This window comes from Juglans microcarpa x Juglans regia, chromosome 1D (assembly GCF_004785595.1).
Source record: "Juglans microcarpa x Juglans regia isolate MS1-56 chromosome 1D, Jm3101_v1.0, whole genome shotgun sequence".
NCBI lineage: Eukaryota > Viridiplantae > Streptophyta > Magnoliopsida > Fagales > Juglandaceae > Juglans > Juglans microcarpa x Juglans regia.
This window is the reverse complement of record NC_054594.1, coordinates 48366933-48392365: the sequence shown is the minus strand read 5'-3', so window position 1 is coordinate 48392365 and position 25433 is coordinate 48366933. Positions and strand designations below refer to the sequence as shown.

The window sequence follows — 25433 nt, the reverse complement described above, 5'->3', positions numbered from 1 at the left end:
AACCTTTCACAGATTGAAGTAGGGCTAACCTTAGCAGCAACATCAGCGGCCCTTTGTTTTTAGAAACCAAAAAGCAATGAAGAAGACAGAGAATAATGAACAATCTGCTTTTTGACACCTAATTTATTGCTGGGCTGTCTGACCGAAAACCAGAACAGTTTAACGGATAATGATAGCATTCCAACTTATTTACCATCTTCAGTTTATTGTTTATAAATAAAAATGACAAATATTACTATGCGGTCCAATAGTTACAGTAAATTTTTTTTTATTTAATAATGAAAGAAGTGATTTTGATATATTGATATTTTTTTTTTTAAATATTAAAAAATAAAAATAGAAAAATAAAAAAATTTAAAAACAACTAGCTAGCGATAACAATGACTGTGCTATATACTGCTACTCAATAAAAATTACATTTTAAAATTATAAAATAATTTTTATAATACTGTATTATCCTTCTTTTCATTATTTTTTATTATTTATTAGTTAAGTTGTAAAGATATTGTAGGTGGACCATCATTATTCCAGTTTTGTAGGGTCATCTCAACCAAATAGTTCCCTAATACCCACATTCTTTTTTCTTCTTTTAATAACGAGTCATCAACCCCATTCATTCCCCAAATAAAAGAAGAGAAAATCAAAGTAAAACGAAAAAATAAAGAGTAGCCCACGTTCTACTTAATTAAAAAAAAAAAAAAAAAACAGAGAATAGCTTCAAAAACACACTAGATCTTTCAGTTTCTCCATTTTTTTCTCTCTAGCAAACTTCCGGGTTCTGTTCAGGAATTGACATTTGACACACGACAGAAAGCTCTGAGAGATCACCCACCACATACAATACCCAGTTGTCAATTTGGTTTTGGTGAGGTTGACAGAAACCAAAAGAGAACTTCTCCTTCAACCTTTGTGGGCGTTGATGAGCTCGACCTCACAGACCCATTACATGAAGATCCTCTTTCTGGGTCTTAACGATGGCAACCATAGAGAAATCCCATGTTGTCGATGTGGAGGTAACTGCTAGCCGGAGCTCCGGCGCCGGAGGGCGTGACGTGTACTTCGATACTGGAGACCGTTCAGATAATGAGCAGAGGTGTTCAAGCTGGTCTGGGACTGAGATTGTGGGGGTGTCTGACAAGGAGAGAGGGTCCTCTGCGTCGGAATGTTCTGCGGAGGTGGATCTAGAACGTGGGCTGCCCGAGATTAAGGTACATTTGGCCAAAGTGGAGAGGGATTGTAGGATTTGTCATTTGAGTTGGGATGCCGCCAATCTCGAATCTGGGGTTCCCATAGAGTTGGGGTGTTCCTGTAAGGATGATCTGGCTGCTGCCCACAAGCAGTGTGCTGAGGCATGGTTCAAGATTAAGGGAAACAAGTAAGCTCCTTAAATTTAAACCAAAAAATAAAAATAAAAATCAACGAAATAAAGAAAGAACGATGTCCTATATTTGGAGAAGATCCATATTAGTTCTTGGCAACTTGCAAATTCTAGTGCTTTTTTTTTTTTTTTTTTTTTTTTTGTAGTTGGAAAATGTGCTGTAAGCTTCGGAAATGATGTGTGGATGCGCTTATAGTGAAATGTTAAATTTACTTGTTTTTTTTCGTGGATATTTGCATATCATATCGGGATGCATACTCACGTTGGAGAGACTTGTTTGTATAAAACTTGAAACATGTGCCCTGCACTCAGTATTTTCATGATACATGCATTTGGAGGCAGTCTGGTTGCATTCGTTTTTTTTTTTTTTTTTTTTGGCCTAATGTGGACAGGCATCATCAATTGTCTGCCTTTAAATGACGTTCATTAAGTCCTATGAAGAAGGATCAACAAAACAAAGTGGGTTGTCCACTCGGTGACAAAAGTAGTCGAAAGGAAACCCCATGGGGTTGGCCAAGCGGTGAAGCTCTTGATCTTGAAATATCACTTCCTTTAAAGTTTAACACTTTATGAATGCAAACAATCATTTGGAACCACACTCTTTAATAAAAAGTCAACAATTTAATTAATTTTATATAGAAAAACTTCTAATGATACGGTGCACGAGACTGAAATTTACTCCGCAGAGTGTCTCGGAGAGGTTTCCCAAAAAAATAAGTAGTCGAAAGGAGAAGAGTCTCGATTGATAACCTGGGCTAGTTGTGGCATGTCAGTTTGGAAATGCTAGGTAGTCAGCCTATATGATGCAGTCTCTCCAGAATATTGCTTATTTCACCTTTTAGAAATAGTAAGCATACCTTCTAGCCCGGTAGCATTAGTAAACTACCCTCTGCACTCAAACTACTCTGCATCCGATTTTGGAAACTCAAAATAGGAACAAGGACCGAGAATTTCTCTCCCCCATTGCATCAACAGTTGAAATAGCTAAATGTCCTGCATCAAAACCTGCACTTACGGATTAAATCCATATACAATCATTGGCTTTCTCATGTTTATCCCACCGGGTTTCCAACTGGAAATTCAGATTTGGTAAGATCATGAATCAGATAACTTACATTTTCTTTTTGCAATATAAAAGATTTAAGCACCTTGCATGATCTTTTGGACTTTTCATTTTTAAATGGGAGCTATGAAATCCTATCTATCGCATCTTATCGATCTCATTTACTGCTATTCTGGTGTCTGTGTGTGTGTGTGTGTTTTTTTTTTTTCAAAAACTATATACAATCTGACTGAGTTGGTAAAACACAAACATGATAAGTATGTCGAGGTGTTTGTTGCTCAATTAAAAGAAAAGTTTTCTAATGTGTTCACATTACCCTTGTGATTGCAAGATTATTTCTACCTTTAGTTGTTATATAAGCATTAATTGTGAAATATGTATACATATATATGAGCATTCTCATCGAGATTGGGCATATGTCTCTTTATATTGTTTCCCCCATAAGGACAAAGGGGTGGTGCGTGCTTTTGTGAGTGGGAGGGGGGATTCACCATGTCAAGAGGTCTTTTGAAACGGTTGGCGGCGTTAGGGAGGGTTACCATGTTTTTCAGAAAATAGCAATGCTTATAGCATCATGTTTTGAAACAAAATGTGTAACTTTCTTTTACACATAGTGCAGGACCTGTGAGATCTGTGGATCTATTGCACACAATGTTGCTGGTGCAAATGAGGCCGAGGTGACGGAGGAGTGGAATGAGACAAATGATGCAGTAGCAACAGCACCTATACACTCAACAGAGACTCCACGCTTCTGGCAGGGTCACCGATTCCTGAATTTCCTGCTTGCTTGTATGGTCTTTGCATTTGTCATCTCTTGGCTCTTTCACTTCAATGTACCCTCATGAAAACCTGTGACAAAAAATATGACATTTCTCTTGCGTTGATAATTGAGAAGCAGCAATAAGGTTTATGGCCCTTAGTTAGTACTCCATCTCCTTTCTTGCTTGGAAGTGGTATTTGTGTATCTGCTTGATGTTTATATACCCAGCAGCAGAGCTTCCTCAGACTGCAGTGTAATCTATGTCGTATTCCCCAAAATTGTTATCATGTCATATCATTTTAATGCAAACCTTATTTGCTTTGTTAAGCTTAGAAAATTTATATATACATATATACCAATAAAGATTTATGTAACATATTTAATATTAAAACCATAATTCTCTCTTAAACTAAGCTTGTCGAATAGTCTTTGTTAATTAACCCTAGCTTCATTGAATTTCTAGCCTCTTTAAATTTCAATTCATTTTGGAGGAACCCTTTACAAGGGACTTATTTAAAGAGTATTTCCTTTGTATTAGTTGCCGTATAAAAGCAGATAAACCAGTAGGATATGGTCAATTCTATATTTGTTCGCGGAGAGTGGTCAAATCTATTAGTTTATCGTGAAAAACCATCGGAAAGAAATCTAGTTCTGCATATATAGAACGCCAATGTTGCAGCCTTGGGTTAACTAGGCTACTTTTAGCATCTGGATGCGGTTGGGATCCTCGAGGGTTCAAAATTAAATAGGAGAAAGAAAATCTCTGAATTTCGATTCTTATGGCTACTTCTCCCTGCGTCAATGAGACGGAATCTTGCATCGACTTGGAAAATGTGAAGGGCACTTCAGGTGGCGCGATTTGCAATGCCTCAGGTTCCGGCATTGTTTCACTACGTGAATGATTGCGTCGGGTTAGAAGAGCGATTAACCTAAAATGTCCTGAATTTTCAGACGTTTGATCACTTTACAATCTTTTACAAGACCCCCCTGCCGCTTAGAAGAAACCATCGACATGTATTTATATACTAACAAAAACCATTAACAATACTTGAGAGGAAACAGACTAGACTTTGGGATACATACAGCTAGATCACTCGATACACACAACACGCAACACTCGCTTGAGAAAGCAAAACATGGCTATATTCCCGTACTTGTCTTTTATTTGACACACATTGAACCCGAGGCACCAGAAAGGATCGAGTTCTTAGTTTAATTAGCCCGATATCTGAACAGGCTTGACCTCGGGCTTCTTCTCCTCCTCTTTGGGAACGATAATGGTGAGCACTCCATTCTCCATGGTAGCCTTCACCTGATCCATTGTCGCATTCTCTGGCAACCTGAACCTCCTCAAGAACTTGCCCGTCACCCTCTCAACCCTATGCCACTTGTCGTTCTTTTCCTCGTGCTCTCTGTTTCTCTCTCCGCTTATCTGCAGCACCCTACCGTCCTCGATCTCCACCTTCACCTCTTCCTTGTTCAGCCCCGGAAGATCGGCCCTGATAATATGAGCTTCCGGGGTTTCTTTCCAATCGATCCGAGGGTTGACAATAGCAGCAGTTTCGCGGCCTGCAATGGAGGGAACGTCGGCGACAGAGCTCGAGACCATAGGGAAGCCCTCAGAGGGGTCCCAGATGTCAAGAGAAAAGGGGTCGAAGACATTGCTTCTTCGGCCACCGAAAAGGCTGAGCGCCATGAGCGGTGAATGTTAGCACAAAGTTTTATACAGTTTTGGATGACGTTGATATATAACAAAGTGAGCTGTATATATATAGCACTTGCAGGAAAATTCTGGTAGATACATATATATACAAGGGCAAAAAAAAAATACAGAAAGAATGAAGTAGAAAACGGAGATCGTGGCTCTTCTAGGATAGAAGAGGTAGTTTCTATAAGCTTCTAAGATATTCTCCATGCATCGACATTAATGAATAATCGATTGGTCTCTTTAAGCATATTTTTATCCGAAACTACGTGTCGCGTCCCGCTTACCAGCCACCCCAAGCTGTCAAACAAATCATGATAACACGTGTGTATGTCCAGTGAAAAATTCTATTGGTAGTTCCGAGGGTGGTTTGTGCAGCCTTTTATTAAATTAGAAAAAATATTATTTTATGAGAAATATTTTTATAATTTTAAAAAATTTTAAAAATAAAATTACAAATTTATATTATAATATATGAAACATTACTCATATCCAATAACCCAATTGCCTACTGGAGCTGAGGCCGAGAAGGGCCTATCGTGGGGGAATAAAACGTCATTAAAGATGCAACATTGGGCTCGGCCCAAAGGCAGGCGCTACGAATTTTTCTATTATTTTTCACATTGTGATGATTCGCATTCACCTACTTGGGTTTTATACAATATTTGGTGAAACGCATTCTTCTTTTATTAAAAAACCTTTCTAAAAGAAAATGGTTAATCATGTTTGATGTTAATATAATTAACCAGACCACCTCGTTGATCCCTGTTTCGAAAGCGAGTGCAGAGCTTGCTGACAGTGACGGGGTTTGGCGAGATTTAATTTATTGGTAGGTGGGCACTAATAAATAAAAAACGATAGAATACAAAAGATGAGAGGAAAATTTTTTATCATCAATACAATTTTGTCGGAAGTCAAAACAAAAACAATATTAAACCATTTATCTCTCCTTTCCAAAAACAATGCTTAAACATTTCTTTCTCCTTTACCAATTTTTTTCTCAGTTAAATAAAATATTTTAATTCAAATTATTTTGTTATTATTATTATTATTCGATCATTTTACTATTTTCATATAATTATGGCCGTAGTCTTTCTCCTCGAAACTGGCAAAACTAAAAGGTTAAAACGAATCTATTCCCTCCTGTCCCTCCTGTCGTGTATGCGCTGTCTAGGTACGGATCATATTCTTCTTTTATAGATAGATTCTAAGCGATCCACAAATTTTGTTACAAAAGGCAACAATGTTATATATATATTCAGCACTTCTGTACTGTTGTCTTTCACGAGAAAAAACCAGAGCACCTTGGTATGGAAGAAGAGACGAAAGCTGGTCCTCCTCACGTTCTAATCTTTCCCTTTCCGGTACAAGGACATGTCAACTCCATGCTCAAGCTAGCGGAGCTTCTTGCCCATGCCGGTCTTCACATCACCTTTCTCAACACCGATCACAACCACGATCGTCTCGTTCGTTACAGTGCCGATAACCTTGCCCGTTTCTCAGGCTTTCCTGGATTCCAATTCAAGATCATCCCTGACGGCCTTCCAGCAGATCACCCAAGAGCCGGTGAGCGCGTCATGGAGATGTTCAATAGCTTGAATTCGGTAACCAAACCACTTTTTAAAGAGATGTTGTTTACGGATCATGAATTGCAATCGATTCCGGGCAGTAATAGACGGGCAGTGAGTTGCATCATAGCTGATGGGATCCTGAGCTTTGCTATTGATGTTGGCAACGAGCTTGGCATTCCTGTCATTCATTTCCGTACCATCGGTGCTTGCTCCTTCTGGGCTTACTTTTGCATTCCAGATTTGGTTGAAGCGGGAGAGCTTCCCATTACAGGTATATATTTTCCATGGCACATGCACCCACTGCAAATCTTCTGTTTAATTAAATTGTTGGGGCCGTTTAATTGCCGAGTAATTGAATGATTGCGTCGGATTAAGAAAATATATTTTAATAATATTGTGACTTCTTTTAAAAAAGTATATTTGAAAGTATTAAAAAAATATATATAAAAAAAAAGTAAAAAATATATATCAAAATAACTAGCGATAGCTCCCATAAGCTACCAAAAAATAGTTTCATTTGAAATCTCAATTCACTTCAACTCATTTCAATTTATCATTACAATTTTTTTAAATTTTAACACAAAATATAATAAATAATTTAACTTTTTTAAATCTCAAAATAATAATAATATTAAAAAAATAATATTCTAATAATATTTTATCATTTTAACTCAACTCAATTCAACATCTAAACACACCCTATATATCTCATGGTAGCTACCAGCACGGTGGACATAGCATCGTCCATTTTAGAATTGTACTGATATTGTCGCGCACGGATGTCACCTATTTACACAATTTTAAATTAAGGGCTCCTAATATTTTTATACATAGCTAAAAAAAATTTAATTTAAACATTGGCCAATTAATATAAGACAAAATTGCGAATTTTATTAGGATGAACATTCGTTTTGCTTGTTTCTCCGCAATTAAACAAAGAAAGAAAGTTGTAACTTATAACGATTAACGGGGATGGTTGAGAAATGAGATGAGAAATATGTATATAATAGTGAAATAGTTTGAGTTGTGATATTTTATTAGGTTTTGAAAAAAAAAATTGAATAAAAATATTATATAGTTAAAATATTGATAGAATATTATTTTTTAATATTATTTTTGTTTTATAATTTAAAAAAGTTGAATTGTATTTTATCTTTTTTAAATTTAAAAAAGTTGTAATGATTTAATAATGATTAGATAAGAAATTTAAATATTTAAAATTAAAAAGTGTTTATATTTAGATAATGTTTGAGAACGAAATAACATGAGATGAAATGATATTGAATGAGATAAAATATATTCCCAAATAATTAATTTAAGACAAATATTGTGAATTTTCTTATGATGAACATTGGTTTTGTTTGTTTCTCCGCATGCAATTAAGTAGGGGTGTAAAACGTAATCAGGAAATCAGACCGAACTAGTGGATTTAGTTCGGTATCGAGTTTGGTTCAGTCTAGTATCGGTTTTATTTTTCTTCAAATTGGTCAAAATTGATCTGGTTCTGGTTTTTTTTTTTTCTAAAATCGGATCGGACCGAATAGGACTGGTTCATTTATATATATTATAATTTTTTTATATTGTATATAATTTTTATATATAATATATAATTATATATAAAATAGTTTTGTATTATATGATAAATTACTAATTAATAAAATTTTAAAATTTTATATCACTATAGTCTATTGTATTAATAGTTATATTAATACTATATCACTATATATTATAATATATTATAATATATCAATATATTATGTATTATAATATATCACTATAGTCTATAATACAATTAGAATATATATAATATACTATAATATATCATCACTATAGTATTATATACTATAATATACTATTATATATTATATAGTAGAGTATATTAAATCATAAAATCGGACTAAAACCGATAAAATCGAAAGTACCGATTTACGGAAATAATCGGTGCAAAATCAATTTTTAAAAATATGAAACCTATTCAAAATCAGGTCAAATTGGACTGGTTACATCCCTACAATTAAGCATGGAATGAAAGTTGTAACGATTAAGTGCATGGTTTGTGTGAAATTGAACTCTGTAGGAAACGAAGACATGGATCGCATTCTAAAGAGGGTGCCAGGAATGGAAACTTTTATCCGGTGCCGCGACCTTCCAAGTTTCTGCCGAACCAGAAATATTCTAGCAGACCCGAATCTCCAACTATTTGTGGATCAGACCAGACAGACCCCCGGAGCTCGAGCACTGATACTAAACACGTTTGAAGAGCTAGAAGGGCCTGTACTTTCCCATATTCGTACACAATGTCCCCAAATCTATACCATCGGACCCCTCCACGCACTCGTCAAATACAGATCAGTTGGGTCCAAAACTACCTCGTTGCAGTCTCAGTCTTTGAACAGCCTCTTCGAGGTGGACAGGAACTGCATGACGTGGCTCGACGCTCAGCCATTGAAGTCGGTAATCTACGTGAGCTTTGGAAGCATTAAAAAAATGACAAATGAGGAGATGAGGGAGTTTTGGTATGGTTTGGTTAATAGCAAGAAGCGATTCCTGTGGGTCATACGACTGGACATGGTGGACGGGAAAGATGGAGGCGACGATGATCAGATTCCATCCGAGCTGGCAGAAGGGACAAGAGAGAGGGGATACATAGCGGATTGGGTCCCACAAGAGGAGGTCCTGGCCCACCAAGCCATAGGTGGGTTTTTTACCCACAGTGGGTGGAACTCGACGTTGGAGAGCATCGTGGCTGGGGTGCCAATGATATGCTGGCCCTGCTCTGCTGATCAGCAACCGAACAGCAGGTTTGTGAGTGAGGTTTGGAAGCTTGGGATGGACATGAAGGATGTTTGCAATAGAACAGTTGTAGAGAAGATGGTGAATGATTTGATTGTCGACAGGAGGGAGGAGTTTATGAAATCAACGGTGGAGATGGCTAGGTTGGCAAGAGAAAGTGCGAGTAAAGGTGGGTCTTCGTACTGCAATTTGGACCGTTTGATCAAGGATATAAGCCTGATGGGTGTTCGTTCCAAAGAATATCTTCCATCATCAATTAATTAAGTGAGAGCTATGTATATATCTACGCGAATGTTGGATGAATAGTGTTTTTGTCTAAAATTTTCTTTTCCAATTTTGCCTCTGCTTGTATTTCACACTACTGTTCTGTTGATTTTTTCTCTTCTTTTGCCGACTACTATTTTGGTCCTCTTACATTTCTAATGTCTGTCTTCTCTCCTCATTTATTTCCAATTTCATCCCTAATTTTATAAGCAAAATCAACTATTTTGTTTCTCTTTTTCCTGTGCTGCCCCAGCTATTATTGTATTTTTACATTTATAAAGTTATCGCTTCCACCGATTAAAACCATCGACCTTAATATTTTCATTTGCTTTCTACTCTTATTTGTTCCTAACTTTTCCACACATAATTGTTCGTGCCTTTCGAATTGCTCTTCGTGCTTCTCATTCTGCGCATTCCTTAAGTATGCTTTCCATTATTTCTTCTGTCAATCCAACATCTGTGATTTTTTACACTAGTATCAGATACATCATATGCATATAGATGAGAGGAAAGAAAATTTACCCAAACAATATTTAATACATGTGGGTTTCTGTGGGTATAATCGGAAGGGTAGTTTTTCAGTTGTATTAAACACTGTTTGGATAAAATTATTTCCTCTCGTCTGTATGTTCTGTTCAGTGAACAAAATCTTTCAATTTTCATAAATTTAGTAAGGAAATCACGCGCATATTACCCTTACTAGTATATATAGCCGTGCTACATCCTCAACGACTCCCGACAAGAACAAAAAGGTTTTTATTTATTTTTAGTTTTATTCATTCATTTTTTTATATACTTTTAAATATTTTAAAAAAGAATTCACTGCATCACTACAAAATATTTCCTTGAAAAAAAAAAATAGAAGGAAAAGGAAATTTTTTTTGTCGGGACCCAACTCTAGGTGACAATAGCATTTCTGACATATATATTGCTCAGAGGTCATAGTGACATCTTGTAAGTTCTTGGTTCCGTTAGCCAAATTCCCGACAGCTAGCTATGGTTGGCTGGCACGCAATTAGGTCACTCCACACGTTGTAGATTAGTTTATCTTTTATTTTTAGTGACAAAGCAATAATCTTGCGGCAGTGTCCAATTAAATTTTTGGATCATCTGGTGCATAACAATTGAAGTTAGTAAAAAATAACTCGTTTGATCAGCTTTTATTTTACTGACCTTCTAAGACGGAGCGGCTGTCTAGACGACCCATGTATCTGTCTTTACAAAGTTAAGAAACGATGTTAAGATCAAATGGCATTACGGACTATATATGCACAATTGATCATTTCCGCTGGTATCCTATACACCAAGATCGATGTTAATAAATGAATGGTAGAAATTATCAGAGGGTCCCCTTTAGAACTACAGTGACAAACCACCAAACCATGTACCAGAGCCTGGCGCTGCTTCAAAACATTATTAATGTTAGAAGTTTCAACCGCACATTTTTAAATGGAGGCCAGGTCCCAATCGCAATCATCGACAACTTGTACCATTTAAAGCATAAGAATGAAATATATGTCCTCTTCTGGAACAAAACTAATTGAGAACTCGTAAAAGAAAGAAAGAAGAAGAAAGAAGTAGAAAATTCTCTATAAACTTAATATATTACTGGATATTTATTTTTCGAATGAAGTATTTTGATCAAGCACTAAACCTCGATCCTTTAATTAAACTTGACATGTAGTGTGCTGAACAGACAAAAAATAGGTGACATTGATCGAAGAAAAACACTATAGACACACACACAAGAATCTAATAAAGAAATTTCACACGCTGATGCGGCATACCACGTCTTCTCTTTCTTCTTTTTTTCTCTCTTTCTCCCTACTCTCCCTCCTCCCCCTTTCCCTCTCTCTTTTCCAGCCCCTCCCCACCCCCTTAGGCTAATTGAGAGAGATCTTGTACCTGCCATTGAGGGGCGTTAACAGCAACGACAATGATCCGACGTCGATGACGAAGGCGAGGAAGATGACTGGACTGCAGTGAAGGACAACATCAATGAGGGTCGAGGAAGGTGAGCGGTGTGGCAGCGACATCGATGAGGGGCAAGAAAGATTTAGCAACAATGTTGGTGAGAGGTTGCGGCGGCGACGTTGGTGAGGAGGAAGGAGCGGGAGCGGGAAAGGCAGGAGGAGGGGAGAGGTGCAGAGAGAGAGAGAGAGGACTACTTCAGTGTATAAGATCCCTTTATATCTCTAGGAGCCCTCTTAATGTAGACATAAAATCTACTCCAGTGAATTGAAAGCAAGGGATTTCCTACAAGCTAGGAAGATCCTTGATCCGAGATGAGTAAGCTAGCCGTACGTGTTTTATTTAGTCGTATTAGTTTCAATATGCTTTTGTCTGTATTTAATACTCTTCTCTAACAATGTTGCCTATTATATACACACACACAATGTGATCGAATGAATTCATGCTCCAAGAGAGCGATCGATTACTCACTTGATTATAAATAAAGACTAGAACAAAGATTTTTTTTTTTTTTTAAGAAAAGAACGGTACCATAATTTTACTGAATATCCTCACTTGTAGCGGAATAAAGCTGTGGTTACAATAAGATATTTGGGGGATACAAATAATTACAAAAGACTAAAACCCAGGTAACTAGAACGAAGAAATGTGACTGATCAAGCTGTCTAGGGCTTGATATGAAGAACCCCCATGCCTTAGAGAAAGATAAACTTTTTCCTTCAGATTCACAATCCTGTCTCTCATCTCCTTGCCTTCAGTCCCCAGCAGGAGCCTTCTAATTGCCTTCTCTATCTCTCCTCTCTCTAGCCTATTCTCTAAATGGATCCCAATTTTCCAAACATGGCTCACGTATCTGGCATTTACCAGTTGGTCACCAAAATTAGGCAAACAAATCATGGGAACCCCTTCACATATACTCTCCAATGTCGAATTCCATCCATTGTGACTACAAAATCCTCCCGTGGCAGGATGAGCCAGCACTTCCAGTTGTGGAGCCCATTTCACAATGTGTCCCCTCCCATTAATCGCCTCTAGGAACCCAGAGGGCAATGCTTCGAGCCACTCTGAGCCACGGACTAACCCCGGTCGAACCACCCACAGGAAGGGTTGCTTGCTGTTGGCTAGCCCCCAAGCTATCTCCGCAAATTGGGATCCATCAAAGGCCGCAAGACTCCCAAAGCTCACATAGAGTACGGATCTGGGTCCTTGCGTGTTTAGCCAGGAAAGGCAACTTTGGTCTTGTGTTACCAGGCTACTTGACGAGGCTGGAAAGTACTTGTGTAATGGGCCAATTGGAAACACCGGAATGGGAAAATCCTGGCCGAATGAGATCAGCTCGGATTGCTCAAGGTCTTCAAGTGAGTTCCAAATTAGTCCCGAGGAGACCTTAGTTTCTTTAAACATGCCAGATAATACTCGATAAAAGTCCTCTGGATTGCGCGTGTTAATCGCCGGAATGTCTTTGAATTTAAGTGGTGGACGATCTGTCCACGGCGCTTCTAGTCGCGACTCTGACAATAAGAGATCACGAAGAAATTAAAATCTGGTTATCTTTTGAAAGAACTCAACCCATAAAAGGGTTCTTGCTATGACAGAGTACAAGAAGTGCGCGCGCCCACGGACGCACGGGGACAAGCATGCACGCACATAAAACAGAGTATACACACCTTGAATGGGGAGGTAACCCTTTTCCTGCATAAGTAGGAGGCTGCCGAAAGCGAGAAATGAAGAGACATTACTAGTCCGTAGCACGATCCTTGGGAGCTTGAAGCTGTCGGCGACTGCTTGGGTAAAGTGCCAAATGGCATCGGTAATCACGCAAGCAACGGGTTCATCAGAAGAATCGGACAACAACTTAGCCAAGCAATCACGAAAAGGCGTGACACAGTTGGCATTAAGGAGCGAGAGGAACGCGGTGATATCTGCCGTGGATGCTTCGCTTTCCAATAAGCCGTCGGGAATTGAATGGAAGGTGAAGTTGGTGTGCTTGGAATGGTTGGGAGAATTGAAGCAGGTGTGTATTATGGTGATGGAAAAACCTCTGGAGTAGAGGATGTTTGCAAGCTGAAGCATGGGGCTTATGTGGCCCTGCAAAGGCACCGGGAAAAGAACCACCCGGCGGCCCGCCCTTTGTTGCATGGCCCCGTTGCACTTTCCTCCGACGTTCTCCATGCAGCTTCTTTTCTTCTCTTTGCATCTCAACTCTCCACTTTAAAGGATCTAAATAGAGAGCGGAGACTCTCAATTTCTAATAATTTTGAGAACCGTACTACTTAACACTAATAATCTTAAAACAAACATTAATAAATCCACTCGGTGTTACCGTTAGTCGCAAAAGTAATTTTTTTTTCTATTCATATTTTTTTAATATATTTAAAATTTTAAAAAAAAATTTAAAAAAATACATCAATATATTTAAAATCACTTATATCATCCTTCGGTAAAAAAAAAAAAAAATCGCCGAGCTGTCAAACCGAGCAGTACATTTAGGGAGGCAAAGCAGCATTTTTCTAATAAATGTAAAAACTTGTTAAGGTGAAAAAAAGAACTGTGAATTATTATCAAATAGGATCAAGGTTGGTATTTGCAACATTGACTATATTTTTACGGTTTTATCCTATGTTTTGAAAACCGTTTTAGTGGCCGTTTCGTTTAAAGCACTGGAATGAAATATTTTAATATTGATATCGAAATATATGTAATAAATTAATTATATATGTATAAATTATATTTTAAAATAACATCAATGCAACCCTAAAAAGGTTATAACACATATTTATAAAACTCAATAATATTTTTTTTTTTTTGATAAACACTCAATAATACTTCTAAGTTCTCAATCCAACTATTTAAAAAAATAATTACTCATCTTCATCACTGAAAAGGAAGTAGGGATTTGATTTTAAGTCCTCGAGAAAAAAGGATTAAAAAAAGTTAAAAAATAATCTTCAAATATGAGAATTGGAAAGAAAATAATGAAAAAAACAGAATTTTTACATTAATTAAAAAAAAAAAACAGTCGGTATACCAAAACCGGCCAATACACTGAAAATTAGCTGGTATTAACCGAAATGCAATGGTACGGCCGATATTTGATCCGATACAAAACACATATATTTCCTATATCGGTGACTATTCCGGTATGCTAAATACCGGCCAATAAGATACGAAATCCAAAACACTAATTTTATCACATGTTATTGCAACTGCCTCATCACTGCATATTCTACCTTGAAAATTTATTAGATTTGAGTAGGACTGTTCATCCAGATTTCTACTGGAGAAATCAGACATACAAATTCGAACTGAAAGTTAGACCGAATTAACCCTGATCGGATTTGGGCCAAAATTCGAATGAATCCGAATTTTTTAAAACCCGAAGTCCGGATTTCGGGTTGAAACTTTTTTTCTTTTTGGTATCTGCGTTGTGAACAAGTTTGTGTGCCCGTCGGTTAACATCATTTAATCCCGATGTTAATGTTATTTTAGCGTGTAGTTAGATTGCTGAGAATGGAAGACCAGGAAATGGGTTCAGGTTTCATCTCTTTGAGCAAAAGGAAACTCATGACGAGTCTTTTCATTTGGACTGTTCCCAACTAACTAGTCATGGACTCATGCGTCGGCTCCCAACTCCAACAGCTGGCCAGTGTCTGACCTTCCTTCCTTATTAGCAGAAATCCAATCCAGTCAATATATATAACGAAAATCCAAAACAATAAACATGAGAGCTTTTTTAAATAATTAAATGTTAAACAAATGAGAGGTGTCTTTCCTAACACAGTTTAAAATAGTTGTTGGCCAAAATCAAATGTTAGATTTAAGAAAAATGATCAACTCACAATTTTTAAAAAATTAATGGTAAATATATAAATTAAAATTATTTTTAATAATGGATGACTGTAAAATAGTATAAATGTATCATTATCGAAGTATTTTCTAAAATATAAATCAAGAAAAAAATAATAATAGCAAACCCAAGCATTACCTAGATTGGGGAAATCGAACGCCCATAACTTTACGAAATCCCGCATCTAGGTCACTCGTCCCCGGAACCTTCCAAGCTTTAAAAAAGTAACTTATCTTCAGTTAAAATTAAGACTGATATAAATAAATTCTTTTGGACCTTTAAAAAAAAAAAAAAAGATAATAACGATGAATTAAACAACTCACCCACTCATCCATACCGAATCAAATCTATAAAAGCACAAACTAAAAAAAAAAAAAAAAAAAAAAAATTAAATTGAGAAGAAAAATAAAGAGGGTGGCTGCCCACCGAACGTTGACGTTAATTGCCCATCAGCTTATATTGGTTTGAAGCCAGAGTATGCCCGCAGGCACAAGAACATCATCTGAAATACAGCTGTTTGAAGGAACGCTCTGGGGCCATGAGAAATAAATGAATGCATGAAAAATGTTGTAATCACTTGCCAGAGTATATGGATGGAGACCAGAACCTCAATTAAAAGCTCATTTACTTGCTATATATATATATATATATATATATATATATTGAGTTTCCATCTCTATCAAGCATATTGAGTTCAAGCACGGGTAGTGGACTAAACTTGGTTAAATTTTTGTCAAAATTTAACTAGGTTACACAAAAATCTATTATAATGGATTTAATAAATAAACAGTAATTTTAACTCAAGATTTATTCATTAGCCTAAATATTATTTTTACCATAAACAATTCTCTTTCCGCTGCATGTTGTTTCTCCCACACATGAAGAAAAGACAAAGAAAAAGTTATTATTTTTTTTTCCTTGTTATTGGTGGTGTGAGATCATAGGTGTTGCATTTTTTTTTTTAAAAAAAATTGTTAAATTATTGAATAAATACTAGAAGTAAGAAAAATTATATTAGTAAACCGGTTAAACTACACCTTCCATATAGTTTATATAGTTAAATTTGATTTGGTAAACTACACCTTACAAGCAAAGGAAAGATTCATTATTTATCCGTTAGGAATAATATGAATGTTAGAAAATTACTGTATATTTTTTTAATAACGAATAAATATTCAAATTACAATTAGAATTAAAATAAATGAAAAGGTTAAAATCAATATTTTAATAGAATAGTGATAGATTTAGAAAGTCTTTATTTGATGTTGCTGAAAAGTAACTAGCTAAATTTATAAAAGTGAATTCTCTTGTCAAACTTTGTATATTTCACTACTAATGCTCTCATAATTTAGAGATAAGCATAACAATAAGATAATGACAGAAACTAGAGACCTAAAGGGACGTCACTGAGATTCGATGATGAATGATTCTAATTTAGATATGTAAATAATCAAGCTGTCCAAGGATTGGCTAGAGGTGCACCCTTGTTACTAACAAGCTCAAAAGTAGCGTGTGGTGTGCACGATTTATATCTAGACTTTGTACAATAATTGACCAGTTGTACAGATCATATTACAAAGCTAACTATAAGAGTTCATTCCATATATAAACAAATAGATTTGATTTTGATATAGTTGACTTTGATCAACCAGTTGTATCCTTGACACCCTCCCCCCCTCAAGTTGACAAGGGGTGGTGATTATACGGTCAGCTTGGAGTGAAAGAAAATGAACTGAGGGCGAGACAAGCTTTTGGTGAAGACATTGGTAGTTTGCATATGAGAATGAATGAACTGAATAGTAATGGAGCCAACTTGAGCTCATTCTCGAATGAAATGATAATCTAAAACAATGTGTTTTGATCGAGGTTGCGAGACAGGATTAGTGGACATAAACATTACATTGCGATTATCACAAAAAATAGTTGCAGGAGCTCTGACATCAACATGAAGTTCATGCAAAAGACTCATGAGTCAAGTGACTTCAGCTGCAGTGAGGGCTAGAGAACGATATTCAGACTCAGCACTTGAGCGAGAAACAGTTGGCTTTTTTTTGCAGTCCAGGACACCAGATTTGCTCCAAGATAAATCACATAGTCGGATGTTGAGCGACTAGTGTTAGGCCAACCAGCCCAGTCTACATATGAGTAAGCCAAAATTTGAGTTGAACATTGGGAGAAAACCTGGAAGCCAAAGTGAAGAGTCCCTTTTACATATCGCAAAATTCTTTTGACAGTGCAAAAATGTTCTTCGGTAGGGTCATGCATGTATTGGCATACAGTGTTGACAGAATAAGCCAAGTTTGGCCGTGTGATTGTCAAATATTATAGTGTACCAACAAGAGACCGATACAAAGTAGGATCTGAGAAGAGTTTTCCATCAACAGTGAGACGTTAGCCAACATCCATAGGTGTAGTAGTTGGTTTATAGTCTTGTAGAGCAGCACGTTGAAGGAGATCGAGAGCATATTTGGTTTGACTAAGGAAGAGATCAAAGTTGGTTTGTTGAACTTCTATGACAAGAAAATAGTGAAGGAATCAAAGATCTTTCATGGCAAAAATATGGTTGAGTTGATTGATAAAATCAGCAAGCAACTTTAAGTTGTTTCCGGTAATAACAATATCATCTACATACAATAGTAAGTAAATAACACCAGAAGAACTTTTATATATAAATAAGCTTTAGTCAGCTTTGCTGCAAATGAAGCCAAAATCTACCAAGAATACACTAAACCGATGAAACCAAGTCCTTGGTGCTTGTTTAAACCCATAGATGGCTCTTTGTAATAGACAAACATGATCAGGAAATTGAGAATCAGTGTATCCAGAAGGTTGTTCCATGTAGACTTATTCATTTAAGGAGCCATGAAGAAATGCATTTTTCACATCAAATTGATCGATGGACCAGCCAGCAGAGACAGCAAAAAAGAGAATGATTCGAACCGTATTGGCCTTAACAACTGGACTGAATGTTTGATGAAAGTCTAGTCCTACAATATGTGTATATCATTTTGCTACTAAACATGCTTTATATCACTCAATTATGCCATTGGGATGAATTTTGGTACAAAAGACCCATTGACAACCTACAATGTGTTTATTAGGTTGGCGTGGAACCAATGTCCATATTTGATTGTGATGTAATGCACGAATTTCCTCATCCAAGGCTGAAATCCATTCTGGGTGTTTGGATGCAGAGACGAAACCATGGGGTTCTTTAAGAGCTATAAGGACTGAATGAATGATGAAGCTGGAACATGAGTGATACTGTGATCAGATTTCAATTTTGAGATTCCGGCTTTGCCTTGTGTAACCATGGGATGAGAGTTCACTGGTGCAGGGAGTGCCAAATGTTGTGGAGAAGCAACAGGATTCAAATGATGTGGAAAAGGAGCAGGAGCTTCATTAAGTGATAGGGAGGTTGAAACCGAGATGGGTACATAAGAGGCAGTGGCACTAAGAGCGGGTGCTGGAAGAGGTTGATCAAAGGCACATGAGTTGCAGCGAGAAGGCCAAGAGACACAAGGCATTTGGATGGATGAAGCGGATTTAGTAGGAGAAACTGCAGAATGCTTGTCAATCAAGGAGAAAGGGAAGTTAGTAGATTCGTGAAAGGACACAAAATCAGTGAGGGAAGAAGATGATGGAGTAGGTGCTCCAGCAAATGGAAAAGTTTGCTCATCAAAAATTACATGGCGAGAAATATATACACATTGAGTGCCACGATCAAGACAACGAAATCCTTTATGGAGAGAGCTGTAACCAATGAAGAAACATGGATAACTCTTTGGAGCAAGTTTGTGAGCATTGTAATCACATAAAAAAGGAATACACAAGCAATCAAAAGTTCTAAACATGGAGTAGGAAGGTTGTTTACCATACAAAATCTCATAAGGTTATTTACCACTTAGAATTGATGTGGGAACACGATTAATGATAAATGTTGCAGTGGAGAATGCATCGACCCATAAAGATGCGAGTGGGAATGAAAGAGCATTGTAAGACCAACTTCAGTGATGTGGCGATGTTTGCGTTCCTTTCCATTTTGTGTAGGAGTATAAGTACACCGTACACATAATGCGTTGAATAATTCCATGATCAACAAGATGAGTTTTAAAGCGCATATTTGTGAATTCAGTTCCACCATCACACTGAAAAGATTTGATTTTGGTGTAAAATTGATTTTCAACAAGTTTTTGATATTGTAGAAAGATGTCAAAGAAATCAGCTTTTGATTTTAAAGGGTCAAATAAGTAAAGCGTGAATGATCATCTACAAATATCACATAAAACCTAAAGTCTGAAGGTGAAGTAGTAGGGAATGGTCCCCATAAATCGCAATGTATTAAAGCTAAAGGAAAGTTGCTTCTTTTTTCATTAATAGGAAAATGAAGCCGATGGCTTTTACCAAGTGGACAACTATGATAGATAGAAGGATTGGCTAAGATAGAAGTAACAGATAAGACACCATTTTTATTCAAAGATTCAATAACATGAGAGGAAACATATCTCAAACGGGCATGCCATACAGAAAAAGAAGCACGATTTTTATTAAGCCGAATGGTTGAAATGAGGGCATGATGAGCATGATCAAGCATATACAATCCATTTATGCATCTACCGGTTTCCAACACCTTTCCCTTTAGTCGATCCTGAATGGTAAAGCCAAAATCAGTGAAAGTAATGGAGCAAGAATTATCTGATGTTAACTTGCTGATGGAAAGAAGATTTTTTGTAATTTGTGGGACAACAAGAACATCAAGTAAAGATATAGAATGAGAGCGTAAAAGTGAACCAGTGTGAGTAATGGGGAGAAAAGCTCCATTTCCAACCATAACATGATCAGATCCTTTGTAAATGGTTGAAGTAACAAGATTGGCAGGATCATTTGTCATATGGGAAGAAGCCCCACTGTGTGTGTACTAGTCAAAGGCAATAGTATCATGAAAGGAGCATTGGGAAGAGAATGCTTCAACAACATTGGCCTTCTGAGATGCTTGATTGTAGCGCTCCCAACATATTGCAGCAACATGACCTGTTTTTCTGCAAATCTGGAAAACTGGTTTGGAAGAGGCTAATGATCTTGAATCTCTACTATTATTTCTGCCGCCACGATTTCCTCAACAACCTTTATTGTTTCTGCTACCACGATGACCATGGCGTCCACCGCTTTGAGCAGTAAAAGGTATAGCATTGCTGGTTTGGTCTTCAAGAGATTTGGCAAACAAATCACAATTTTTTGCTTTGGGAAATATATCTTTGAAGCTTAATAAAGGAGATTGAGAAAGCATTGTATTTGAAAAAGTGGAGAATTGAGAACCAAGAACACATAAGTACGAATGCACCTTGTCAGTGTCATCAATTGCAGATCTCATGGCTGCAAGTTGATTGATTGCATAGGACCTTGAAGGCATGAGAATATTCTGTGACAGTCCTGGAACCTTTCTCTATGAGTTGTAGATCATCTTTTAATCTTTGTTCCCGTGCTTTGGATATGTGAGAGAATGAATTTTCAAGAACTTTTTAGGCACCATAATAAGTAGTTTGACCAAGGACTTCACTCATGGATTCTTTAGAAAGAGAAGAACAAGGAAGACTAAGCACCAAATGATCAGTTTGTTTCCATGTAGTAAATTAAGGATTTGGGATTGTGTTGTTGTTGGCAATAATTGTGAGAGAGGGTGGAACAACAAAACCATCAACATAACTAAATAAATTTTGGCTGGAGAGAAGAGAGAGAATTTGACTTAACCCAAGAAGATAGTTGTTGGATGTCAATTTGATAGACAACATGTGAATCATAATCTTGAAAGAGAGAAGATTAGGAAGAGAGGAGTTGCTGTTATCGGATGCCATAAAAAATAAAAATAAAAACCTGGAGATGAATCCCAGAGGGCTCTTGATACCATAAAAAGATTTAGAAAAGATATTGTTCCACGGCGCAAATGTAGCCTGTGGTGTTCATAATTTATATATAGACTTTGTACAATAATTGACCAACTGTAGTTACTGTACAGATCATATTACAAGGCTAACTATATATATAAACAATGAGATTTGATTTTGATTTAGTTGACTTTTATCAGCCAGCTGTATCGTTGACATTTACAATTAAGCAAAGATTGGCCTTCTCCCTTACCTCTGAAATTCTCTCTCTAATCTCCTGCCCTTATTTCTCCACCATCGGTCTCTGATAATCCTCTCCAACACCCCTCTTTTCAGCTCGCTCTCTAGCTGCAGCCCAACATTCCAAACATCTGTAACGTACTTGGCATTCACCTTTTGGTCAGTGAAACTATGCATCCTCGAAGATACTCTCCAATGTTGAATGCCAAACACGGCGAGTCCAAAAGACACCCAGGGACTGGCCTCTTCCATCCAAAGTGTCGAGGAACCCACTTGGCATTAATGGTTCAAGCCAATCCGAGCCACGTACTAATCCAGGTTGAACCATCCACAAGAAGGGCTGTTTGCTGTCGGCTAGCCTCCAAGTTATCTCCAAAAACTCTGCTTAACTTAAGGCCGCTAAGCTCCCAAAGCTTGCAATAGAGATTCGGATTTCGCCCATTCAAGAGGTAGTTGATTAAAAAGATCTGAGTCTACCCAAGCCACAAATGACCTTTTCGGCCCACATACCATGCAAGGTTTCGGGCATAATGGATTGGGCCGAAGCATAAAATCAGGTCCACCAAAAATATAATTAAAATCTAAAAACAAAGGTTGTTTCTTATAACTTGAGAATAACACTAAACTCACTTTTAGCTGTAAATTAAATTTTATGTTTTGTGGTCATGAATTTCAAACAATCCACCGCTATGATCAAATTGGAAACAATTGATCCTTTGAATCCATCATTAACAGCATTATCCACAAATAGACAAAGCTACCACCAGCATGATTGCTATAAGCACGCTCTGTGACAGTTGGAAGCATCATCGACGGCATGATCATAGAAAACAAAAAGAATCATAGACGTCATCAACCACTGTGAATGCGTGGACCTTTTTTTTTATTGGTTTACCCCATAGCATCGAAAATAATTTAATACAAAGCAAGTCGAGGTACTTTAATACAACCATCTGAGTTCATATTAACTTTACGAGGTACTTTAATTTCCCTACGAGTGCCTCCAAAAAAAAAAAAAACAAAACAAAAGGCTCAGCTCAGTCTGTTTGATGAAACACTAGTACTGAAAAATTGTGAGAATTTTGTAAACTGTTGTGAAATAGTTTGAGTTATAATGTTTTATTAGATTTTTAAAAATGAGAAAAAAAATTGAATAAAAAAATTATAAAATAAAAAAATTGTTTGAATATAAGTTTTTAATATTATTTTTATTTTAAAATTTATATTTTTTTTATGCTTTGTTTAGAAGTTTGAAGAAGTTGTATATGGTTTTCTATTTGGATAATAATTAAGTAATAATTAAATTAAAAATTATTTTATATTTTAGTGATATTTGAAAAGAAAATTATTAAAAATTTTTTAGAATCTCATCTCATCTCAGCTGTCAAATAAGATCTAAAACTGATAAAAATAGAAAATGCAAGTATTCTACATATGCTCGGGAAAAAGAAAAAGAATTGTGATGGAAAATGATAGACATATAATTATTTTTACAACTTTCTATAAAATTGTATTTTAAATAAGATATATTTTTATAAAATAGTTTATAAAAGTAACATAATTTTATATAACTATCTTTATTTTAAAACATAATTGTATAAATGATTGTAAAAATGATTGCACATGTATCATTACTCGTATTCGTAAAAATATCATTTTTTGTCTTATATTTTATTATTTTATTATTTCCATAAAATTTAAGATAAAGAACATTATTATACAAAAAAAAAAAAAGGTCTAAAATTAGATGTGTTGCCAGCAGAATAAAATCTTCTTCGTTTCGGCTGAAATAAAAAATATTGTAAAATATTAAAATATTGTAAAATATTAAAATATTAAAAATCTATAAATTTTTGTGGAAGATCCGTAGTTCGTAAATTCACCAAAAGAACCGCACTGGACCCACAGGGAAGGGAACGCGAATCACGGCTCGAAATGGGCCTGAAATCGAGCAAGTTTCGGCCCCCAAAATCAAAAGAATCAATATTAAAAAAGTAATAATAATAGATATAGTCGAGTTGTACACGCACATTCCTTTTTAAAAAATAATGGGATTTACATTAAAAAATATATATATATTTTTACATGAATATCATATTTATTTAGAGCATTTTTAATGGATTATGTAAAATTTATATTTTTATAAAATTTGAAGAAAATAGTTTAATATAACCCATCTAATGAATTATGTATTTTATAACTAATATCTAATTTGCTACAATATTTTCTCTATTATCTATGGAATACTATTTAAAATTTTATAAATATTTAATTTATTTTTCTCGCTACTTTTTATTATTTATTCATTTCTATATCTACTTTATACTTTATTTAAAATGAATAAAATATATTAAAAAATATAATATTTAATGATATGAAGTAACCATAACTCCACATTAAATTAGTCAAAATAATATTATAACATAATTTTTTTAATAAAAAATTTTTTAATTTTTTTTTATCATATTTTGCAACTACACTAACTACATGTTAATTAATAATAATATTTGTTCCTTTACATATTTCAAAATTGAATACAAAATGAAAGTGAAAGAAGAGAAGTGAAAATTATAAAAAAACAATTGGGATAATTCTTACAATAAAATATTACTTTTAAATATGAATAGTACACATTTTTACAATAAATATTAATTACTGTTAAAATTAATGTAGAGCTTTTACTTTTTAAATAAACCAATATAAATCATTTTATCTACATTTATTTAAATTTTAAAGATGCATTATAGCTACTTAAAATTTGAAGATGCATTTTAAAGCCAATGTCAAATTGTCAATGCTCTGAACTCAATGTTTCCTTCCCCTCCACGTGCTGGCAACTCTTCCTTCGGTTAAACAAAAAAAGAAAAACCAACATTACGAGACGCAGCCTTGCCATGTTTTATTATTCCATAAGCGCACATCCGTTGAGAGTATTGATAATAGTCTAGTCAAAATTAAACTTATAATTTATTTAAAATTACATGTTTTGTCTAAAGCGAAAACCATTCAACATATAACTCAACATTCGGTTATCCATATATTAGTCAAAATATTAATATAATAATAATTTTAATTTTTTTATTAATTAATAATTAGTCTTAGCAATATTAATAACCATGCACAAAATCATTTAATTAATATTATTATTGAAAATGTTAATTAATAATTGGTGATAGCAATATTTTGAAATAAAATATGTATTTTGGTTATAAACAGTGTCTTGTCAAAGATTGAGAAAGGTTTGGATTTATTGTAACTCATGTGTAGACCTCCCTAATTTTGGTTACTCCGATTAGAGAGTTTCACTAATACAAGGCCAAATTTTTTAGATGCACTCACATTTAGGTATCGTTTGGATTCGAAGTTGAGTTGAGATGGGTTGTGAATAGTAATGAGATGAATTGTGAATAGTAGTAAAATTTATGAGTTAAAGTTGATGAATAATAATGAGATGACTTGCGAATACAAACCGAACCTTAACTAAGTAGATGCCCCCGCTCTCATAGGGCAATGCTTAACTTTAAAATTTAGAATAATTCCCTACAACCACCTCCACAGGTTTCATGATTTCGGTTGTACTTACCTTTTTTTTTTTTAGAATAAGCAACATATTATATAAGTTAGAGGATCCACTGCATTATGCATTATAATTACAAGCTCATGTTACAATAAAATCTGGGTCTTTTTTTACTGTGAAAGCTTAATAAAAAAATGTGAAATTTAATTCAGTAGAATATTTTTAAAAATATTGTTAGAGGCTACCCACTACGCAATGAAATACGTGCATCTATTCATATCTCGATTTATTTTTCCAAGTTCTCAACTTTATAGTCCTTGGAGAGAAATTTTATGTCTTGAATAATAGGTTGCACTGTCCAATCGAGAATGTAATTAAGATCTTTGACTACTTTTAAGGTACCCTGCAATATAGTTGCTGCTGTAAAATGCAGCAGTGGTTC

At 35.4% G+C, this 25433-nt stretch overlaps 4 protein-coding genes across 5 annotated transcripts; 2 read left to right on the top strand and 2 right to left on the bottom strand.

Moving 5' to 3' along the window:
• Window positions 1-588: 588 nt before the first annotated feature.
• On the top strand, window positions 589-3528 carry LOC121248852. 2 transcript variants are annotated; one of them, XM_041147488.1, is made up of 2 exons: window positions 589-1375; window positions 3061-3528. In XM_041147488.1, the coding sequence occupies exons 1-2, from the start codon at window positions 975-977 to the stop codon at window positions 3284-3286; spliced, it is 627 nt and encodes a 208-aa protein (XP_041003422.1). In that variant the 5' UTR covers window positions 589-974; the 3' UTR covers window positions 3287-3528. The 2 variants fall into 2 exon arrangements, with proteins under 2 accessions (XP_041003422.1, XP_041003490.1); XM_041147556.1 differs by having other exon boundaries at window positions 703-1375; window positions 3056-3200.
• Window positions 3529-4195: 667 nt separating this feature from the next.
• LOC121249497 (17.8 kDa class I heat shock protein-like) lies at window positions 4196-5015 on the bottom strand. The gene has a single exon (XM_041148224.1). It carries the CDS (start codon window positions 4895-4897, stop codon window positions 4418-4420), a length of 480 nt encoding a protein of 159 aa, XP_041004158.1. The 5' UTR covers window positions 4898-5015; the 3' UTR covers window positions 4196-4417.
• Window positions 5016-6167: 1152 nt separating this feature from the next.
• On the top strand, window positions 6168-9626 carry LOC121236874 (7-deoxyloganetic acid glucosyl transferase-like). The gene is made up of 2 exons (XM_041133745.1): window positions 6168-6748; window positions 8555-9626. Exons 1-2 carry the CDS (start codon window positions 6217-6219, stop codon window positions 9532-9534), a joined length of 1512 nt encoding a protein of 503 aa, XP_040989679.1. The 5' UTR covers window positions 6168-6216; the 3' UTR covers window positions 9535-9626.
• A 2404-nt stretch (window positions 9627-12030) lies between these two features.
• LOC121241783 (UDP-glycosyltransferase 76B1-like) lies at window positions 12031-13725 on the bottom strand. Its single transcript, XM_041139973.1, has 2 exons — window positions 13173-13725; window positions 12031-13016 (listed from the first exon to the last, which is right to left on the bottom strand). Exons 1-2 carry the CDS (start codon window positions 13675-13677, stop codon window positions 12139-12141), a joined length of 1383 nt encoding a protein of 460 aa, XP_040995907.1. The 5' UTR covers window positions 13678-13725; the 3' UTR covers window positions 12031-12138.
• Between the last annotated feature and the right edge of the window lie 11708 nt (window positions 13726-25433).

Bases quoted from the DNA above. Each gene is read 5' to 3' on its own strand.
- LOC121248852 (XM_041147488.1), top strand. From the start codon at position 975: ATGGCAACCATAGAGAAATCCCATGTTGTCGATGTGGAGGTAACTGCT. The intron at 1,376-3,060 runs GTAAGCTCCTTA...CACATAGTGCAG, and splicing joins TTCAAGATTAAGGGAAACAA to GACCTGTGAGATCTGTGGAT.
- LOC121249497 (XM_041148224.1), bottom strand. From the start codon at position 4,897: ATGGCGCTCAGCCTTTTCGGTGGCCGAAGAAGCAATGTCTTCGACCCC.
- LOC121236874 (XM_041133745.1), top strand. From the start codon at position 6,217: ATGGAAGAAGAGACGAAAGCTGGTCCTCCTCACGTTCTAATCTTTCCC. The intron at 6,749-8,554 runs GTATATATTTTC...TGAACTCTGTAG, and splicing joins GGGAGAGCTTCCCATTACAG to GAAACGAAGACATGGATCGC.
- LOC121241783 (XM_041139973.1), bottom strand. From the start codon at position 13,677: ATGGAGAACGTCGGAGGAAAGTGCAACGGGGCCATGCAACAAAGGGCG. The intron at 13,017-13,172 runs GTGTGTATACTC...TCTTATTGTCAG, and splicing joins GGGTTACCTCCCCATTCAAG to AGTCGCGACTAGAAGCGCCG.